Raw genomic sequence first — 22,698 nt, forward strand, 5'->3', positions numbered from 1 at the left:
GGTTGTGGGACAGGTTACTGGTGTGTTGTAACCAACTAACTGAGTGAACCGACTCCCTAAAGTATCGAATAGGGTGAACAGTGATGGGCAGGATATTATGCTTAATATGATTTAAGTTGTGTGGTCCAGATGGTTTTCACCTCAGTTTGCTGGAGGAGATAGTATGTGGAGAGAGCTGAAGGGCTCTGGATTCACATGACATCTCAAAGGTTTGGAGATTGGAGAAGAGGCATATGGGCATTTCTAGTAACTGAGTTGGTCAATTTAACAACAATGATGGGTAAGATTTTAGAAACAGCAGAGAGAAATACAGCAGGAACTTGAAGAAGTTTTGAGTTATCGAAGGAGAGCCAGTATGGATTTATAAAAGGCAGGTCATTCTTGACTAATCTGGTTGAAGTAAAAGAGAAGTTTGATGGATGTTATTGACATGGATTTTAGGAAAAAACATTGACAAAGTGACACATAAAAGATTACTTATCAAAATTTAGGCTCTTGGAATTGACTGTCAGTGTAAAATTGGGTTTAAAAGATTGGCTTAAGGATGGAATGTTAGACAGAGTTATCATCAATGGTTCTGTTTCAGACTGGAGGATGGAAAACAGTAATAGTTCCTCAAGGGTTAAAGCTTAGACATTGCCCATTTGTTTGTACTTAAATTAATTAGATATTGGAACGCAAAATGCCATTTCAAAACTTACTAAGGATAATACAAATAGACTACAATGTTACATAAATAGGCTAGCAGAATCCATACTATCTATATTTAATAACTCACACTTCCTTTAGTTACTTAGGATAAAAACATCAGTATCAGATGACTTATTCACTTTCAACATAGTTAGCCTTTCCTGTATCTCCTTTTTCTCAATTTTTAATCCCATTCATTACCCCTACCATTTCTGCTTATACTAATAATTTGTCATCTTTTGCTAAATAAATGGTCATTACAATGTATTAATTATGTATTCTACCCTTTTCCTGAGCCTCCAAGCAAATAAAACCCTCTTTTTCCCAAGAGGAGACATTGTATCTTCTACTGTCTGCTCACTATGTACTCCTATTTAGAAGATATTGAGGTTCCCATTTATGTTGACTGCCATTCTGTTCTCATATTCTTTCCTTCATTTTTCCTCTCAACCTATTATATTTTACCTGGTTCTTCCTTGATTCTGAAGACAAAGGGATCCACTTATCTTAAAATGCAATTTCAGAACAGTGTAACGTTAGCATAGTACAACGCCAGCCTAACTTCATTGTGTTCAAAGGAACGTGATAAAACACTAATTTCCTGTACTATTACGCACAAATGACAACAACATTTTCAAATTACATGTTCCCATCTTTTGGGTTTATGTCTTCCACGGTTTAAGTCACTTGCTGACCCTCTCCCTCTCCCTCTCTCTTGCTCATTCATTGATATGGTATGCTTCATATACTTTATTTCACCGGAGTTAGAATATTTGGGAAGTCAGTTTTGTAGAGATGTTCTATACTTTTAGAATTCTTTTTGGATATTCATTCATAGAAACTGGGTGTTGCAAGCAAAGCTAACATTTATTATCTATTTGTAATTGCCTTGGGAACGTGATTGTGAACTATCTGCTTGAACCACTCCAGTTTGTGTAGTGTAGATACACCCATAAGTGCTGTTGGGAGAAACTTCCAGAATTTTGACCCAGTGACAGCGAAAGAATGGCAAACAGTCCAGATCAGGATAGTGTATACCTTAGAAGAGAACTTGCAGATGATGGTGTTTCCACTCCTCTGCTGCCCTTTTTCTTCTCAGTAGTAGAATTAATGGGTTTAGAAAGTGCTGTTGAAGGAAGCTTAGCAATGGCAGTTAAAAGAGACTGGCTGACACTTCTGTATAAATTGAAACTTGCTGATCAAATCTATTCCTTCCATGAATGGTATGCAATTTTGATTGCTGTGTGTTTTTTTTTGATAATCTTTCATAAATATTGTAACCTTTTATTATAACATTTAAGAGTGTGCTGTCTTGTTTTTATGAGATGTGTTTGAAGCTTTATAAAACATAAGTTGCTTATTAGAACACACAAAAACAGAAAATGCATACATGCTTCATTAACCTGATTACCTAATGAACTACCTAAAGATATATACATACTGTGGCAAGTGGATGGGAACCACAGCAGTAAGTCAGCACATGGTAGATTGAGGAGAAGGGAACCATTAAGGAAGGAAGAACAGGCAGGGCCACGTTAATAAACATGGCAGGACTGATGGTCTGAAGTATAATTATTTAATACATGGAGTGTAACAGCTAAGGTAGGTGAGTTTAGAGCCTAGATTAGTATGTAGAATTACAATGGTGTAACAATTACGGTATATAGAAACTTGGTTGAGAGAAAGGCAGGATTGGTGGCTCAATGTTCCAGGGTTTAAATGTTTCAGACATGATAAAGAGGGATGGAAAAGGGATGGTAGAGTTGCATCACTGTTTAAAGAGAATTTTGAAGCTACTGTAAGAGAGAACATCTTGGAGGATTACTCCAGTCAGGCCATATGGGTAGAACTCAGGAGTAAGAAAGGTGCAGTCACTACGATGGGGTTATACTAATGGACTTCCATTAGCCAGTGGGAGAAAGAGGAACAGATATGTAAAAAGATCATGGAAAGATGTGAAAGCAACAGGGTTGACTGGGACTCCCTTGGTGCCAGGGGTCTAGATGGGGCAGAATTTGTTAGATGCATTCAGGAGGGTTTCTTGAAACCATATGTAGCTAGTCCATCTAGCGAAGGGGCAATACTAGGCCCTGTGTTAGGGAATGAGCCTAGTCAGGTGATCACAGTTTCAGTGGGAGAGCATTTTGGGAACAATGACCATATTTATGTAAGTTTCAAAATAGTTACAGATAACAGTAAGACTGGTGCTAAATTGGGGGAAGTCTAATTACAACAGTATTAGGCAGGACCTGGAGAAATCAGATTGGGGATGGCTGTTTGAGGATAAATCCACATCTGACATTTTGGACTCTTTAAAAGGCCACTTGATCAGAGTACAAAGCCAGCATATTCCTGTGTGGATGAAAGATAAGGAATGGCAAGATTCAGGATGACATTAGATTTTGAAAGTTCAGTCAAAAAGGAGAAGGAAGCATATGTAAGGATAGGAAACTGAAATCAGACAAGGCACTTAAGGAATATAAAAGAAGTCAGAAAGAACTTAAACAAGAAATTAGAAAGGCAATAAGGTCATGAAGTGTCCTTGGCAATTAAGAGTAAGGAGAATCCCAAGGCATTTTATACACAAGAAAGAGCTAGGGAAATGGTTGGTCCACGGAAGGTCAAAGGAGGGACTTTATGCATGGAGCCAGAAGAAGTGGGTGAAGTCCTTAATAAGAACTTTGCATTGGTATTCAGTATGGAGATGGACATGGATGATGGTAAGATAAGGGAGGGGTATGTTGATATTCCAGGCATGTCAATATGAAGAAGGAGGAGGTTTTGGTATCTTGAAATGTCAAGGTAGATAAGACTCCAGGGCTTGATAGGAGCTATCCTTGGATATTGAGAGAGGCAAGGGAGGAGATTGCTGGAGGCTTGACAGAGATCTTTATATCCTTTTTGGCCACAGGCAAGGTCCCAAAGATTGGAGAATAGCCAGTATTGTTCCAGTGTTTAAGAAGAGCAAAGGGGATAGTCCAGGAAATTACAGGCATGTGTGCCTTACATCAGTGGTAGAGAAATTATTGGAGAAAAGTTTTAGAGAAGGATTTACTTGCATTTGGAAAATAATGGACTTATTAGGTATAGTCTGCATGGCTTTGTGCAGGGGAGGAGTTGTCTTAAAATTTGATTTGAGGTTTTTGAGAAAGTGGCAAAGATGGTTGATAAGGATGGGATAGTGGACGTTGTTGTAATGGACTTTAGAAAGCATTTGACAAGATCTGTCATAGTAGGCTGGACCAGAAGAAGTCATGTGAGTTGGTAAGTTGGATAAAAAATTTGTTTGATCATATTATTCCGAGGGTAGTTTTGGAGCAAGGTTTTATGACTGAATTGGAGATGCCGGTGTTGGACAGGGATGTACAAAGTTAAAAATCACACAGCACCAGGTTATAGTCAAACAGGTTTAATTGGAAGCACAATAGCTTTCGGAGCGCCACACCTTCATCAGGTGATAGTCCTGATTGACTATCACCTGATGAAGGAGCGGCACTCCGAAAGCTAGCGAGAACATAGAACATAGAACAATACAGCACAGAACAGGTCCTTCGGCCTATGATGTTGTGCCGAACATTTGTCCTAGCTTAAGTACCTATCCATGTACCTATCCAATTGCCACTTAAAGGTCACCAATGATTCTGACTCTGCCACTCCCACAGGCAGCGCATTCCATGCCCCCACCACTCTCTGGGTAAAGAACCTACCCCTGACATCCCCCCCTATACCTTCCACCCTTCACCTTAAATTTATGTCGCCTTGTAAAAAGTCTCTGACTGTCCACTGTATCTATTCCCCTAATCATCTTATAAACCTCTATCAAGTCACCCCTCATCCTTCGCCGTTCCAATGAGAAAAGGCCTAGCACTCTCAACCTATCCTCGTACGACCTATTTTCCATTCCAGGCAACATCCTGGTAAATCTCCTCTGCACCCTCTCCAAAGCCTCCACATCTTTCCTAAAATGAGGCGACCAGATCTGCATACAGTACTCCAAATGTGGCCTTACCAAGGTCATATACAGCTGCAACATCACCTCACGACTCTTGAATTCAATCCCTCTGCTAAGACACCATAGGCCTTCTTGCAAGCTCTATCCACCTGAGTGTCAACTTTCAAAGATCTATGAACATAGACCCCAAGATCCCTCTGCTCCTCCACCTTACTAAGAACCCTACCGTTTACCTGTATTTCGCATTCTTATTTGTCTTTCCAAAATGGACAACCTCACACTTGACAGGGTTGAACTCCATTTGCCAAGTGTGCTTCCAATTAAACCTGTTGGACTATAACCTGGTGTTGTGTGATTTTTAAATTTATGATTGAAGGTCTGTAACCAGTGGTGTTCTGCAAGGATCAGCGCTGGGATAACAGTTGTTTGTAATATATATGATGATTTGGATGAAAGTGTAGGTGGACTGAATAGAAAGTTTGCAGATGACATAAAAATTAGTGGAGCAGTGGATAGTGAGGAAGATTGTCGAATGATACACCAAGATATAGATCTGTTGGAAAGTTGGGTGGAGAAATGACAGATGGAATTTAATCCAGACAAGTGTGAAGTGATGTATTTTGGGAGGTCAAGTACAAGAGGAAAGCAGGACCTTTAGGAGCATTGGCATACAGAGGGATCTTGGGGTGCCACTCCCTGAAGGTGATAACACAGGTGGAAAGAAACATAGAAGATAAAAGCAGGAGGAGGCCATTCAGTCCTTTGAGCATGCTCTGCCATTCATCAAGATCATGGCTGATCATCCAACTCAGTAGCATAATCTTGCTTTCTACTCATAACCTTTGATCTTATTCACCCTAACTGCTATATCTCACTGCCTCTTGTACATTCAATGTTTTGGCATTAACTACTTCCTATGGTAATGAATTCCACAGGTTTAGCATTCTTTGGGTGAAGAAATGTCTCCTCGTCTCCTTTCTAAATGGTTCAACCCGAATCCTCAGACTGTGACCCTTGGTTTTGGATGCACCCTCCATTGGGAATGTCCTCTCTGCATGGACCCTATTTAGCCCTGGAATGTTATAAGTTAGAATTTTATAAATTTCTATAAGATCCTCATTTGTTTGAACTCCAGCAAAAACAATCCTAACTTAGTCAATCTCTTGTCATATGTCAGTCCCACCATTCCCAGAATTAGCCTAGTGAATCTTCGCTGCGCTCCCTCGAGAGCAAAAGCATTCTTCCTTAGAAAAGGAGACCAAAACTATACACAGTATACCGATTGTGGCCTCACTGCAACAACACATCCCTGTTCCTGTACTCAAAACGTCTCACAATGAAGGCCAACATACCATTTGCTTTCTTTATGCCTGCTGCATCTGCATTCTTACCTTCAGTGACTTGTGCACAAGGACAGCTAGGTCCTGCTGCACACTCTCCTCTCTCAATTTGCAGCCATTTAGGTATTAACTTGCTCCTTGTTTTTGCTTCCAAACTGAATAACCTTACATTTATCCAAATTATACTACATCTGCCATTGATTTGCCTACTCACCTAACCTATCCAGGTCATGCTGAAGGATTGCTGCATCCTCATCACAGTTCACTCTCCCACCCAACTTGGTATCATCTGCAAACTTTGAAATGTTACATTTGGTTACCTCATTCACATCATTGATACATATAGTGAATAGCTGGGGTCCCAGTACCGATTCCTGTGCCACCCCAATATTGCCAATTTGAAAAGACCCATTAGTTCCTACTCTTTGTTTCCTCTCTGCCAACCGGTTTTCCGTCCATCTCAATATCCGTCCATCTTATCATCTCAACTTTCCCCAATCCCATGCGCTTTAATCTTGCAGAATCTCATTGACTGGCTCTACCTTGAGAAAGTGAGGACTGCAGATGCTGGAGATCAGAGCCAAAAATGTGTTGCTGGAAGGGCTTGTGCCCGAGGCGTCGATTCTCCTGTTCCTTGGATGCTGCCTGACCTGCTGCGCTTTTCCAGCAACACATTTTCGGCCGCGACTGGCTCTACCTTGTCAACTCTACTAGTTACATCTTCATAGAATTCCAATAGATTTGTAAAGCATGATTTCCCCCTTCATAAATCCATGCTGACTCTATCTGATCCTGCCACTACTTTCTAAATACTTCACTATAAAGTCTTTAATAATGGATTCAAGAACTTTCCCCACTGCCGATGTTAGGCTTACTGGCCGACAATTCCCTTGTTTTCTCTTCACCTCCCTTTTTGAATATTGGCGTGACATTAGCTACCCTCAAATCTGCAGGGACTCTTCTAAAGTCTGTAGAATCCTGGAAGATGACCACCAATGCATCCACTATTCCTACAGCCACTTGCTTAAGTACTCTGGGATGTCGATGATCAGATCCTGGAGATTTATCTAACATCAATCCCATCAATTTCCCCAGCATTCTTTCTCTGCTAATATTGATCTCCCTTAATTCTTCTCTCTCACTAAGTCGTGCATTCTCCAACATTTCTGGTATCTGCAATGTGTCCTGTTTTGTGAAGACAGAACCAACATTATATTCGGTTGCTCAGCCATTTCTTTGTCCCCTATTATACATTCTCCAATTTCTGTCTGTAGGGTACCTACGTTTGTCTTCACCATTCTCTTTCTCTTCACATATGTATAGAAACTCTTAGTGTCAGTCTTTATGTTCCCTGCAAGCTTACTTTGGTACTGTATTTTCCCTTTCTTAATAAATCCCTTTGTCCTTCTTTGCTGAATTCTAAATTGCTGCCAATCCTTAGACCAATTATTTTCTTGCTTCTTCCTTGGATTGGATACTATCTTTAATTTCCTTTGTAAGCTACGGATAAGATGGTAATAAAGGCATATGGCATGTAGCCTTCATTATCTGGGGCATTGTGTATAAAACTGGAGGCTTTGGAGAAGATACAAAAGAAGCTTACCAGGGTGTTGCCTCGATTGGAGTGTATTATCTTTAATTAGATATTGGACAAAGTTGGATTGTTTCACTAGATCATCAGAGGCTAAGGGGTGACCTGATAGATGTCCAAGTAGTCAGTTGAGGGTGCGAGTGAGAAGGCTCTCTGCCTGTATGTCTTATTTAATGCAAATTTGAATTATTATTTCAGTGATTTATACTGTAAGTATAATAGTAATGCATTGTGTGTATTGTATATTTTTACATTGATTGTCTGGACCTTGAGATCAATCGGAATATTTGATTAACTGCACACTCCTGATCCCAGAAGTGCCAGTTACTAAAAGGTTTGCTGATGTAAAATTAAGAGAGGCATAGTTGGAGTCTTTTCCCAGGGTTCAAATGTCAAATACTATAGGGCATACTTTTAAGGTGAGAGAGGGTAAGTTTAAATGAGATGTGTGAGGAGCACAGCAACGTTGAAAATGCTGCTGAAGCTGTAGTAGAAGCAGAAAAGATAGAAGCAACTAAGAGGCATTCAGTCAAACATATGGACAGAAAAGGAATAAAGGGATATGGGCCATGTGCAGGCAGATGGGATTAGTTTAGAATTGTATCATGTTTGACACAGGCATGGTGGACCAAACAGCCTGTTCCTGGGCTTTTCTACTGTATGCTTGTTTGGAACTGAAAAGTGAGGGAAAAAGGGTTAAGTCACTTTTATAAGACTGATTGAAAAGAGGGGAGTAAAACTCTAGAGTTGAGTATGGTAACCATTATATGGAAGCAATCAGTAGTTCTAACAGCTTGTGAACACTGTTTTATGATCAAGCAAAGGTAACATTCTGGATTGAAGTCAACTGCTACCTATATTTGGCGGTAGGATTTGAAACCCAGGAGATAATTTATCAATTCTATGTCTTTTTTTTAGATTAGATTAGATTAGATTACTTACAGTGTGGAAACAGGCCCTTCGGCCCAACAAGTCCACACCGACCCGCCGAAGCATAACCCACCCAGACCCATACTCCTACATTTACCCCTACACCTAACACTACGGGCAATTTAGCATGGCCAATTCACCTAACCCCTGCACATTTTTGGATTGTGGGAGGAAACCGGAGCACCCGGAGGAAACCCACGCAGACACGGGGAGAATGTGCAAACTCCACACAGAGAGTCGCCTGAGGCGGGAATTGAACCCGGGTCTCTGGCGCTGTGAAGCAGCAGTGCTAACCACTGTGCTACCGTGCCGCCCACGACTTCTTGAGAGGTGGTATTAATCATCAGCAGTCATGTCCTACCCAGTTGCTTTCTTGCCGTAAAAATGTTTGTAGTTGTCAAAAGTGACAATCCTACTCTCAATCCATAAGTACTTTAGCTGCATCATGAAAGAATTATTCGGGTATACATAAATGGCGAACAGGAAACACCACGGGTTGAATTTTACCAAAAATCAGTTAAGTATCAATTTCAGGGAACTTCATGGAGGGTTTCTCTGATTGAACCCTTATAAATGATCTCACATGATTGTCTGTTGCTCGCTTCATTATGAAGCACCACCAATCAATGGCACCACTCTCAAGCTATCTTGTGCTTACTGGCAGCAGACATACTCACCATTGCCGGGAGTTTCCAGAATTCCTGCCGCCGGAACCATATTTAAACCCAGCTGTGCACCAGGTCAAACACTGTCAACCACTGATAGTCCTTCACAGTACATGGTGTGGGAAATAAACGGAAAAGTCCTGAAGGCACATAAGTGATACGTCATTGTAAATAGTATCTAACATTCACTTTATGTCATCACCTGAACATCGACTGTTATAGTAACTGCTACCACAAGAAATAAGCCTACACAGGCTACCTGACATGTTAGAACCCTATCTGAGAAGTGCTACTCTTTCAGTAAATCCCTGTGTAGCATAATATCTTGTCATTGTTCAAACCCGGAGCATCACATGTTGGAAATCTTTCAAACAGTTGAACACTTTAACTTTTATTAACAAAAACATAATGATTGGAACTAGATTGACCTCATTGACTCCGGGGTCGTTGATTGGGTTTGTAAACCTGGGCCAATTAGGAAAGCCCTGGCGACGCCCTGGCTGAAGCAATATTACAGAAAATTTATACATTACCTGGCTTCCATCTTGGCAATCTTATATCTGCTATTGAAAAAGGGTCAGCTTTTGAAATGGCCACGTTGCCAAGAATAGCCTTTAAGGAAGTGAAAAAGCAGCTATCATCGGAGGTGTTGGCCCACTATAATCTGAAGCGAGAGGTAGAGCTGACATGCAATGTCTTCTAGTATAGTATCTGGGTCGTGTTGGCTCACCAGTGGCCCAAAGGAGAGGAACACCTGACCATGATTGCTTCCTGGACTTTGTCTGATGGCAAATGCAAGTATGCCCAGATAGAGAAGGGAAATTTGGCAGCCATCTTTGGTATGAAGAAGTTCCAGTTTAGAAAAAGAATTAAGCATATGTTAGGTATAGACAGGATAGATCGAGTGAATCCTTAGAATATAAAGGCAGTAGGAGTATACTTAAGAGGAAATCAGGAGGGCAAAACGTGGACATGACGCAGTTTTGGCAAATAGGGCTAAGGAGAATCCAAAGGGTTTTTATAAATACATTAAGGACAAAAGAGTAACTAGGGAGAGAATAGGACCCATCAAAAATCAGCAAGGCAGACTGTGTGGAGCCCCGGGAGATGGGGGAGATATTAAACAAGTATTTTGCAGTGGTGTTTATTGTGTAGAAGGACATGGAAGATATGGTATGTGGGGAAATAGATGGTGACATCATGAAAAATGCCCATATTGCAGAGGTGGTGGTGCTGGATGTCTCGAAATGCATAAAAGTGGATAAATCCCCAGGACCTGATCAAATGTACCCTAGAATTCTATGGGAAGCTAGGGAAGTGATTACTGGGCCCTTTGCTGAGATATTTGTATCATCGATAGTCACAGGTGAGGTGTCAAAGACTGGAGGTTGATTAACGTGGTGCACTATTTAAGAAAGGTGGTAAGGAAAAACCAGGGAACTACAGACTGGTGAGCCTGACATCGGTGGTTAGCAAATGTTTGGATGGAATCCTGAGGAACAGGGAGTACATGTCCTTGCTTTTCCAAATACTGATTATGGATAGACAGTGTGGCTTTGTGTCTGAGAAATCATGTCTCTCGAACATGATTGAGATTTTTAAAGAAATAACAAAGAGGATTGATGGCAGAGAGGAAGATGTGATATGTGGATTTCAGTAAGGTGTTTGACAAGGTTCCTCATGGTAGACTGGTTAGCAAGGTTAGAACTCATGGAATACAGGGAAAACTAGCCATTTGGATACAGAACTGGCTTGAAGGTAGAAAACAGAGGGTGGTGATGGAGAGTTGCTTTTCAGGCTGGAGGCCTGCGACCAGTGGAGTGCCTCAAGGATCGATGCTGGGTCCACTACTTTTCGTCATTCATATAAATGATTTAGATGGAAACATAGGAGGTATACTTAGTAAGTTTGCAGATGACTCCAAAATTCTTGCTAGTGGACAACTAAGAAGGTTATCTCAGAACAATGGAATCTTTTATCAGATGGGCAAATGGGGTGAGGAGTGGTTGATGGAGTTCATTTTAGATAAATACGAGGTGCTGCTTGTTGGAAAAAAAAATCACAGCAGGACTTATTCACTTAATGGTAAGGTCCTAGGAGTTTGCTGAACAAAGAGACCTTGGACTGCACGTTCATAGTTCCTTGAAAGTGGAGTCACAGGTAGATAGGATCGTGAAGATGGCATTTTGCATGCTTTCCTTTAATGGACAGAGCATTGCGTACAGGAGTTGGGAGGTCATGTTGCAGCAGTACAGGACATTGGTTAGGCCACTTTTGGAATATTGCAATTCTGGTCTCCTTCCTATCTGAAGGATGTTGTGAAACTTGAAAAGGTTCAGAAAAGATTTGCAAGGATGTTGCCAGGATTAGAGGATTTGAGCTAAAGGGAAAAGTTGAATAGGCTGGGGCTGTTTTCCCTGGAGCGTCAGAGGCTGAGGAGTGACCTTATAGAGATTTATAAAATCATGAGAGGCATGGAATGGATAAATAGACAAGGTCTTTTCCCTGGGGTGGGAGAATCCAGAACTAGAGGGCATAGGTTTACGGTGAGAGGGGAAAGATATAAAAGTGACCTAAGGGGCAACTTTTTCACGCAGAGGTTGGTACTTGTATGGAATGAGCTGCCAGAGGATGTGGTGGAGGCTGGTACAATGACATTTAAAAGGCATTTGGATGGGTATATGAATAGGAAGGGTTTAGTGGGGCATGAGCCAAATGCTGGCAAATGGGACTAGGTTAGGTTAGGTTATCTATTCAGCATGGATGAGTTGGACCAAAGGGTCTGTTTCCATGCTGTATATCTCCTATGACTCTCGTACCTTTACAGACAGGAATTTGTCATATTAGCAGATCACAAACTCTTGCTAGAGCTACCGAAGGAAGACAAGGAGGCGCCACCTGTAGTTAAAACACTGTCAAAGAAACCAAGTGGCTAATGCAGATGCCTTGAACCACCTCCTACTGGCAGATACTTCACCAATGGTGCCTCTCCTGGAAGAATCCATTTTGGTTTTGAAGCTTTTGCATACCCTTCCAGTCACCACTGACAATATCTGACAAAGATCCAGTCCTATCAAAATTAAAACAACTGATGGGAATCGGGGAAACAGAAGGGCCATCATAACCCTACTGAAACCTTTCTGGACTCAGCGAGACCAGATCACTGAAGAGGACAGCATTTTACTATGGGGAGCAAGGGTGATTGTCCTGATAAAGGTAGTCACCAGATACTGACTGAATTCTACCAGGGTCATCCTGGGGTTTCCAAGATGAAGATGCTAGCAAGAAGCTATGGATGTAGGTTTGCTCGCTGAGCTGAAAGGTTCATTTCCAGACATTTTGTTACCTTACTGTGGTGAAGTCACTTCCTGTTCCTTTTCTCAGGTGGTGGTAGAAGCATGGCATTCCAACCAGATCTCTATCAAGAAACACATCGATTAGACTCTATCTACCATCCCCTGAGAAAAGGAACAGGAAGTGACTTCATCACAGGAAATAACATAGCCACAGGAAATGACATCACCAACCCAAAGAAATAGAGTTCAGGAATTTTCAGCATTGCTTTGCATGAGGTGCACTGAAGATGTTACCTAGTAAGGTAACGAAACGTCTGGAAATGAACCTTTCAGCTCAGCAAGCAAACCTACATCCTAAACCTCAACCTGAGCTACAAATCTTCTCAAAACCCGCTAAGCAAGAAGCTATGTCTGGTGACCGGGTTTGTCTGCTGACATAGCCGAGTTGGTGAAGCAATGCTCAGAATGCCAACAAGAACATAAATTGCCACCAGTGATGTCCCTACATTTGTGGGAATGGCCAAGAAAACACTGGATTCAGTTGCATGTCTACTATGCTGGTCTTTTAATGGACTTAATTTTCCTGGTCATTGTGGACGCCGATTCAAAATGGTTGGATGTGCACGGAGTTTGTTCAGCAAACTTAGGCATGATGAATTAAAACCTGTGAGCATCGTTCATGATACACGGACTCCCAGAATCTTTGGTCACGGACAATGGAATATCATTTATCAGCAGGGAATTCAAATATTTCATAGTCCAATGGCATTCGGCACAAAAGGATAGCTCCATACCATCCATTGTTCCACAGTCTTGCGAAAAGAGCGTTCAAACATTGAATACATGGTTAAAGAAGCATCTACAACATCAATTGCTACCAAACTGTCCCAGTTCCTGTTCAATTATAGAACCGACCCCCCACACACGGGCATAGCTCCAGCAGAGTTGCTGATGGGGAGAAGACTCCGCACCAGATTAAACCTGATATTCACAGACCTGGGGGGTCGGAGGGGGAGGGGGGTGTTGAAATGGCAACAGGAATTTCAAACATTCCTGAAGAAGGGCTCATGCCTGAAATGTCGATTCTCCTGCTCCTTGGATGCTACCTGACCTGCTGCGCATTTCCAGCAACACATTTTCAGCTCTGATCTCCAGCATCTGCAGTCCTCACTTTTTCCAACAGGAATTTCAATGCCAGCCATATGCCTCCTCTGAGCAAGAGAGACAATTTAATTCAGGGATGAAGTTTGGTGCCAGAACCATGGAAATGATCCTATATGAGGTTGATGAGAGTTCAGGTCCTGTCACTTACAAAGTTTGCATAGGTGATATAATCCTGAACAAATATGTGGACCATCTGAGATCTGTTATCTCTCAAATGGGCCAGGAGCAAAACCCCAATAGGTAGAAGGCCTGTCAAACTGTAGGTTTCCCCTCTCTCTAGTGTCAAGCAAACCTGAGCCCAAGATGGATGCAGCCTTGATACTGTTACTTCTGGAGAAGGAAGAACTCTTGAGACACTCCGGGCACAAAAGGCAGGCTATGGTATGGTACGTAGTGCCAATGGTCAGAGCCCGACTCAGAGAAACCAAACATTGGATGAAAATGTTGCAGGAAAAGCTACAAGTGAAGGACCACACCCACATCCCCAGACTAAGTGGAGGAGGGATATAGTGATTGGAACCAGGTTGACCTCATTGGCTACGAGGTTATTGATTTGAGCTTGCTAACCTGGACCAATTAGGAAAGTCCTGGCTAACCACTGTAACCAGGAGATTAGAATCTCCTCCGTTCAGGCGACTAACTCCAAGCTAGCTGGCCACAGACCATGTACAGTGTATAGATAAATAAAGGATGGCTTGATGATGGGACACAGGCCTCTGATTATTTCAAATGGGAAAAGTGAAGAAAACGTCAATAAAAGTTTTACATTCGTTTCAGGGAATCAATGATGGCTGCTTGCAGTTTGAGTAACAAAAAATTTGCAATCAATGAATAATCACTTCATTCATCACATCTATTGAAAGCAGGCATCAGTTAAATACTGTTTTGTATCTCTTGATTGCACCACTCTAAGCAGGAGGAACATCATCTTCATCATGACAATGTCCTCACCTTCCTCCTCAGAAGACTACTGCCACTCTCCAAGTTCTTTCAACATCTGCCAAACACTGTCTTTGCCTGCTGCAGGTTTGTGGCACACTCTATAAGGACTGTGATGGTGACCCAAGATATCCTGAATCTGTGTGGCAGCAATATGACGACTTCATGTTAAAGGAATAACATCAAGGACATTAGACCCTGGGAATCCTATACCTTCTCTACCTTGTGAAGGACCTTCTGCTGCAATGTCTTCATTTACATTCATTTTGGCAGCCACTGGAGATTGCTCCTGCTCCAGGCTTGCTGACAGATTTGTTCCTTCTCAATTTCTCTGCATTTTAATTGCATTCTGGCCACGATGATAACTCCTGCCATGGCTGGATCCATTGGGCATGGTTTCAATGAACCTATTTGAGGAATATTAGAACAGGTGCTTGGTTACATGACCAGCCAGAATGTGCATCATCTACATATAATAGTTTGGCATAGGTCCTGATAGCACCCTGAAATGTATAAACATGGACCTTCATAGTCAACTTCATTTTGATGTATGCAGCACAAGCCATTTCATAAAAATAGTGGGAGAAGGTATATTTGGTAAGATTACTGAAATCTTGTTTCCTCCATTCCCCTTTATCTATAAAGGCGATATTACATAAGAATATGTTGGCAAAACTTACATTTCAAAGTGAGAGTAATCAGTTCTGTAGCCTTATGCATCTTATAAGACCTTAGATTGTCTTTGTGAATTGTGGCCCTCAGAAGACACTTTTAAGGCCACATGTGATTACTTCCCCCTGACAAAGATTGATCAATTTGTAATGACCAATATCATGGTCAAGATTGCTTGAGCCTGGGTTTTATTTTTGACAATGTTGGTCACTGCATGCATTTTGCATGCAGAAGTCTGCAGTGACAGATGTCTTAAACTAGTACTTTGTAAGTGACTGATGACATTGCCAGTTGAAGGGCCTCACATCACCTTCAAGTTCACATTCAAGCAGAAAAACAAACTGAGTGCGACCACTCTGAATGTGGTGACAGTCATTTAAAATTCCATTGTGCATTTGTGATTCAGATTAGGGTGGAAGGCAACATGGGTCATGCTGCAGACTGTCATTGGCTCAGTCTGTTAATCTACATGACTTTCCAAATCTTCGTGTTCCTTTCTTCCTTGCACTCTCTGTTGACCTATCAATTCTGAATTTCCATACATTCCTACCCAGTCTTCATCTTCCAACATTATGCTCCTGACCCTGGGCTGATGGCTTAGATACACCAATTAATGTCTTTTGACTGATCCCTATTTATGCCAGGCTGGTGGCGACTGCTGATGGTTCTGCCTTGCCCAGTAATACATGTCCTATAATGCACTATCATTTCCCACCACTATAATTATAGTCCCCTCTGAATCCCAGCATGCTGTGTCCAATCCTCACAATTGACTTTCTTGACTTGCTCACCACAGCAGTGGCTCCTGATAACCTGTCCTGACTTACAATGAACAGATTCCCAGACTGATCATGGTAACCCTCAACCAATTTTGATCGTCCAACTGATGAGTGTCCAGATCCCTGATTGGAGTGGGCATGGAGAGATTAAGAAAAGCTGGCCAAGGTGGAGACCCAGATGAACAATTAATGAGCTGGAGCTGCTGGATACCACTCCAGTTGTCATATTGGGGATCTCATTTTGCTATCTAGTTTCTCTGTTAGGTAGGAAGATAGCAAATCTCGTATAAGTGAATCAAGAATAAGCATTAATGATATATAAAGACATGCAAAAAGCCTTCACCACTCTTTAGCAGGATTCTTGACTTGTCATTAAAACCTTAAAATTAGATTCCTGACTGAGGGAAAATAATTTTGATTTCGCTATATTTTCCCAAATAATTCACCATTGCCCATGCCATTTAGGTGCTGAAGACTCTACCCATAATACCATTGACTTGCATGATTAAGGCAACTCTACAGCTCAACAATTCGATTTAGTGAGTAGGTGAACCATTCTGAGAAGAAAGATTGCAAGTAGAGTACTAGTCCGTGATCCAAAATGAACATTAGTCAGGGCCAAAGCAATGCAACAACTTGTTGCAATTTATCAGAGAGAAAATCAATTTGGGGGCCTGCCTACTGTGATTGTGCTGCAGTCATTCCTGCCTCAAGTCCATGTAACTTTCTCAGGGATGTTTCAAATCAGACATTAACATAATGATTTTCACAACCCCACTCATACTTCTAGGTTAAATCACATCCCAAGTCTCAATATTGGATGAGTAATGCTGATGAATAATGATCATGATTCTTTCCTCATTCATGGGATGAGGGTGTCACTGGCTAGGCAGCATTTATTTTCCATCCCTAACTGCCTAGAAGGCACTTAAGATTCAACCACATTGATGTGGGTCTGAAGTCCCAAATAGGCCAGACCAGGTTAGGATGGCAGTTTCTTTCCTGAAACAACATTAGTGAACTCGATGTTTTTTTCTGACAATCAACAATAGACTCATCATTAGACTCTTAATTCCAGATTTTCTTTCGTATTAAATTCAAATTCCACCATCTGCCATGGCAGGATTCAAACCTGGGTGCCCAGAACATGATCTGGGTCTCTGGATTAACATCTTGCAATAATACCACTTGGCTATTGCCTCCCCACGATAAGATAGGTAAGTGGGAGACTGTGGGGGAATGGTCCAGTTACCGGACATTACTGGCCAAGATTAATGCTCTGGGGTATGGGTCAAATCCCACATAGCAGCAAGTAGAATTTAAATCCAAGTTGTTAATAAAATCTGGAAACGAAAACTAGTCTTGGCGATGGCAATTGAGAGCTAACATTGAATGTGGTAAAAGGCCAGCACTAATGTCCTTTGGGGATGGAAATCTGTTGCTCTTTTCCAGTCTGACCTACAACTGACATCAGATCCACAGCAGTGTGATTGACTCTTAATTGTCTTCTGAAAAGTAACTGCCCTCAAGCAACTCTTTGGTAGAATTGTAGTAGTTCAAGAAGGCAGCACGCCATTACCTTCTTAATAGTAATTGGACATGGGCAACATATCTTAGTCTTTCAATTGATGATCAGACTTTCTTGCTGGTAGGGACGGCAGATTAAACACTCTTAAATACACTTCTGTACAGTTAATAAGTAATGAGCTAACTCCTGGCTCAGGAAGCTAATCTAAGCCAGATGAATCCAGACATTTGTGTAAGTTTGGTTATTGTTTCAGGGTCAAATGGTGATTCAAGGACATACGAAGATGAAACTGAGGAAGAAATTCTGTACTGGAATACAAAGATCCAGCCTCTTCTTGATGAAATTAAGCCTTTAAACAACGGTGGGTAGTTTTACTTTTTAATTTAAGATTTTCTGTTGATGGTCATTGCAAGCAATCTTCATTTTGTTTTAAATCAAACACGTCAGAAAACTGGAAAATGAGAGCACTGTGAAAGAAAGAGGAGACTTGGATATGCACCAAACAAACTAATGTTCCTTCACATTTCTTTTTCCTCCTTGCAGATTGGTTATTGCATTACATTATCCTTTTTAAGGTTGCTGCTAATGCACATGAGTTAAAGGGACTGTTGATTATGATCAGCCTATTCCCTGCACAGTACCTTCCAGGTTACTGCCTGCTATGTATATGCATATTTCAAAGAGAACACTAGGACAAAGTGAAGACTGCCGATGCTGGAGATCAGAGTCAAAAAGTGCAGCACTGGAAAAACACAGCCGATCAGGTGGTGTCCGAGGTGCAAGAGAATTGACATTTCGAGTATTCCTGATGAATAACTTATGCTCGAAATGTCGATTCTCTTACTCCTCGAACGCTGCCTGACTGGCTGTGTTTTTCCAGTGCCGCACTTTTTGACGCAAAGAGAACACTGTTCCCGAGAGCTGCTGGGTGAGTGGTAGGATGCGTTGCACTGACCAGCATGAGAGGCTGATGCATATTAGATGTCAAGTGAATATTCAATCACTGACTTTGACTCAGTGTAAGTTTAATAGCCCTCTTCTGGTACTGCGGTCAGGTTATGTGGTCTAAACTCTGGGAACTGACTTCTCTGGCTACCTGCTCCCACTCCCTATGGAGACTGATCCTTGAGGATCTCCTGGTTTCCATATCATGGCATCTTTCCTCCTGGCCATCTGTATAACTAATACCTCTAGTACCATATACATCAGTTTGGGTTCTTTTCCATGTCCAGGTAATCATTTTTTAAGATATTACGAGTGTACATATGTACTTACAAATATAAATTGAGAGTAGGAATAGACCATTTGGCCCTTCGAACCTGCTCTGCCATTTTGATCTGATTGTGAACTCAATTCCACTTACCTGACTACCTGCAATAACCTTTGATTCTCTTGAAAAATTCAAGGTGGCATTAGGTGATGATTTGGATAGAAATGATATACAGGGATATGGCGGAAAAATGCGAGATTGCCCCTAGGTAATAGAACTGGCTGAGGCACAATGGGCCGAATAGCCTCTTTCTGCACCGTAACAATTCTATGATTCATTGGATGCAGTTCAACCAGTCAAACACAACCAACATTCCCTTTTAAGGTACATGCATAAGACAACCCCTTAAATTCTTTTGTGTACTATTTCTAATACAAATGTATCATTTGTTAAGTAAGAGACTGCACACAATGTTTTAGATGTGGTCTCACCAAGTCCTGCAAAAATCTCAATCTTATTTCCTTTCAAGAAAAAAATAATTACCTTCCTAATCACTTGCCGTACCTGCATATTATTTGATATGATTCATGTACCAGTACACCCAAATTTCTTTGTATTGCATCAAATTGCTCCCTTAAACGAAGCAATTAGCATCCAGACAGGAAGACCACCCATTAACATGCGCAACTCCACAGATTAAATTTGAGGTCCCCATCCTACACTGCCCCATTTAATTCTGTGCCTCTCCCCCATTTCCGACCTACTTGTGGGGCATTAAGTTCTGCCCAACCCTGCCTGAACCTCCTCATGTGCGAACTACACAGGCAATATTGTGAATAGAACACTGGACTGGATGTCCAGATTCTTGAACAGCAATCATTTAAAATGTATACCTTATCCACTTCCATTTAATCGGGTGTGGGCATGTTGAGAATTGTGGCTTCTCTATCCCCCCCCAAAAAAGGATGTTTGAATTTCTCATACAATAGATTTCATTCACTGCTGTTTTGACACAGGTGTTTAAAACAATGCATTAGTAGGCAATTGGAGGAATATTCTGCTTTTAAAGCTGGACTGTTTTTTTTGTTGAACAACAATGAGCATGTAATGTTAATTGCTTCAGTTTTCTGCTTCAAATTTTTTCTTATGGGATTCCAGCTGCCTTTCAGGTTAGCGAACTACAACAATGTTAATTTTCATACACATCAAATGTTCCCATAACTGGTCAACTAATGAACAAGAAGATTTATTTGAGCCCCAGTAAGCAGCTGTTGGAAATTAAGCAAAGCACTAAATTTCTATGTTTATATTCACTTACAGCTTTTGAAACAATTATTTGTACATCCATGCTTTCAGAACCAAACCTTTTGAGTTTTGAAGGCAAAACTTTAGGCTAAATTGAAATTAGGTTACTACTGTTCTATTGCATACCAAGCATCTTTGTTTTCACTGAGATACATTGTCTCCCAGTACTCCAATGTATCAAATTTAATATTTTAAAATTCTAAATATTTAAAGTCCTGCATGATGTTGCTCTTCCAACAAGCTTCCACTTTCCTCCAAACTATTTATCTGGTTTAGGTCTTTTGTTTAATCTGCCCACAATCTCGGCCTTGCCCCATCATTAGCTGTCTAGTACCCATACCTCAATTATCTTAATGAACTCCTCTGCCTTTCCACCTCCCCTACTTCTTTTAAGATCTTTTGAAATCCCACCTTTGTCCGGACTTTTGTTTCTGCCTTATTTTTAAAATGACTCATTTTCAAAAATATAAACAAATTATTAATGTCACATCTCAGGACTGGATGCTTGTATATGTAAAAGGAAAAATAACTGTCATTTGTAACTCAACCACTGTGTTCTGCTAGTTTAACATTGTCTCTTATAGCTCTTGTTGTTAGAACATAGAATGGTTTCCTTTATTGTAAAATAAAGATTGGTTCCAGAAATTAAGTCATTTGCAGACGTTGACTTCAGAAAATAAGGAGAATTAAATATAGAACTAATCATTCCTAATTGCAGAACATGAATGCAAAATAAAGTTATTTTGTTCTAATTAGGTAACGATGTAGAACATCTCTGCAAAGTATGTTCGAGTCTCTATTGTACACTGCAGGAGGGGAACATGCTGGGGAAAATATGTAAAAGAAGAGCTGTTCTTTTAAAAACACTGTATAGACTGGTGGATGTTGGCTCAGATCAGCTCTCCATTCAGCTGGCTAAAATTATACTGGCGGTAAGTTTGATTTTTTTTTGTAGAGTTATGGAGCCTTGTTCCTAATTATGGCTTTTAGGTTTTAGTAGCTGAGATGCATATTCAATTCTGACAAAATTGATGAGCCCAGATTCTATTAGTAAGCTGCATCAGCAATTCATTAGACGTACCCACAGACTTTCTATTGGGCTTCGCACTGTTATCTGCTCTGATTTGGAAACTATTTTGGTATAGCCTCCTCTACAGGAAATCTGGAAATCATGTGACAAAACAAGTTACTGTGCAACTTCTTAATCAATCATATTGAAGAATTTTTGAAAATAAAATGGTTACAGCACAAAAGGAGGCCATTTGATCTGCTATATCCATACCAACATTTGTGGAAGACCAACTCACCTTATCCAACTTTCCCACCTTTACCCAAAAGCTTGCAAATATTTAAGCATCAGGTGATAAGCCAATTCTCTTTTTTATTGAAAGATTTTTATTTTTTTACAAAATTATGAGAGAGTATAGCAATCTTATGTGCAACAATAACAATAAGCTAACTGCTACTCTATAAAACAAATCAAAAATACCAAAAAAGAACAATCTTCCCATAGTACAATTCAATAAATAATTAGACATAATTTACATTAAATTAGATTGAATTAAGCTGAAATAACTTAACTTACACCACTGAGTACCACCTCACCGAAGCTCCCATCATCGGGCGCATCAGTTGACATACCTGTATTTTATTCGGGTTTCTTCCTCTCAGTCCCTAGTCCGCCAAATGTAGTCTTCATGGCTATATAAAGGCCCTAATCAGTATGGCTGACAAGTCTGCATCTGTGATTCAAAAAGGGCTGCCACGTCTTAGAAAAAGGTTCCATTTTCTGGTGCACCAAACTTGTAAAGAAGCCTGGGGAAACACGCTGCATCACTAAACTACGCTATCCTGAAAGGGGGGAGGGGTTTCTGAGATCCAGCTCATCAGAATGTTCTTCCTCCAGTTTCTTCCCATGCTCATCTAGAGAAGGCAGATTCGGCAATCCTAGTAGGAGGGATACTGGATCTGCCTTAACCTCAACCTCCAAGATCTCCTCCAACACATTTGCTATAGTGACCTAATATCTACAAATCTAATGGCACAACTACAAGCAGTGTGTTGAGAGTACCAATGTCTGTTTTACACTTAGGGCAATTTGAAGATGCCCCTTTTTAAAATTTTGCTAGCTGCTCTGGGGCCAGATGAGCCCTGTGGAGAATCTTTAGTTGCATGGCCTGCATTTTTATTACAAATCACAATCTTTTTCACATTCTCCCAAATATCCTCCTATACGTCTGATGAAATTTCTGCTGCCAATTCTTGATTCCAGATCCAGTAATGCCTTTCAATATCTTCCGAGGCACCCCCTCCCTGTAAATGATAGAGGGTACTAATGGAGAGAGTACCTGTGGACCAAAGCGCTCTCCTCTCCACATTGAACTTATAGGGATGGACCAGTAGTTCTTTTCTGTATAAAGTCCCTGATCTGAAAATAGCAGAATAACCCATACTTATGACCCAGCTGATCAAATGACATCATGACCTCCCCCTTGAATAGGTCTCCCAAACAGGAGACACCCCTAAACTTCCATAACTTAAAGCTGGAATCCATCAAACCGAGGAGAAAGTGAGGACTGCAGATGCTGGGGATCAGAGCTTAAAAATGTGTTGCTGGAAAAGCGCAGCAGGTCAGGC

The 22,698-nt window shown here is 41.0% G+C and overlaps 1 protein-coding gene across 1 annotated transcript in view; it reads left to right on the plus strand.

The window, feature by feature from the left end:
- The window catches only part of armc2 (armadillo repeat containing 2), a 251,300-nt gene that overhangs the window by 116,181 nt on the left and 112,421 nt on the right, over positions 1–22,698 (plus strand). Inside the window, exons 8-9 of the mRNA XM_043687090.2 lie at positions 17,800–17,907; positions 20,818–20,993. Coding sequence (XP_043543025.1) covers positions 17,800–17,907; positions 20,818–20,993 — 284 coding nt within the window. The remainder of the gene's footprint in view (positions 1–17,799; positions 17,908–20,817; positions 20,994–22,698) is intronic.

The sequence above is a fragment of the Chiloscyllium plagiosum genome, unplaced genomic scaffold, assembly GCF_037043375.1.
Source record: "Chiloscyllium plagiosum isolate Xiang-an unplaced genomic scaffold, Cpla_swu_hap1 HiC_scaffold_3, whole genome shotgun sequence".
In the NCBI taxonomy this organism is placed as follows: Eukaryota; Metazoa; Chordata; class Chondrichthyes; order Orectolobiformes; family Hemiscylliidae; genus Chiloscyllium; species Chiloscyllium plagiosum.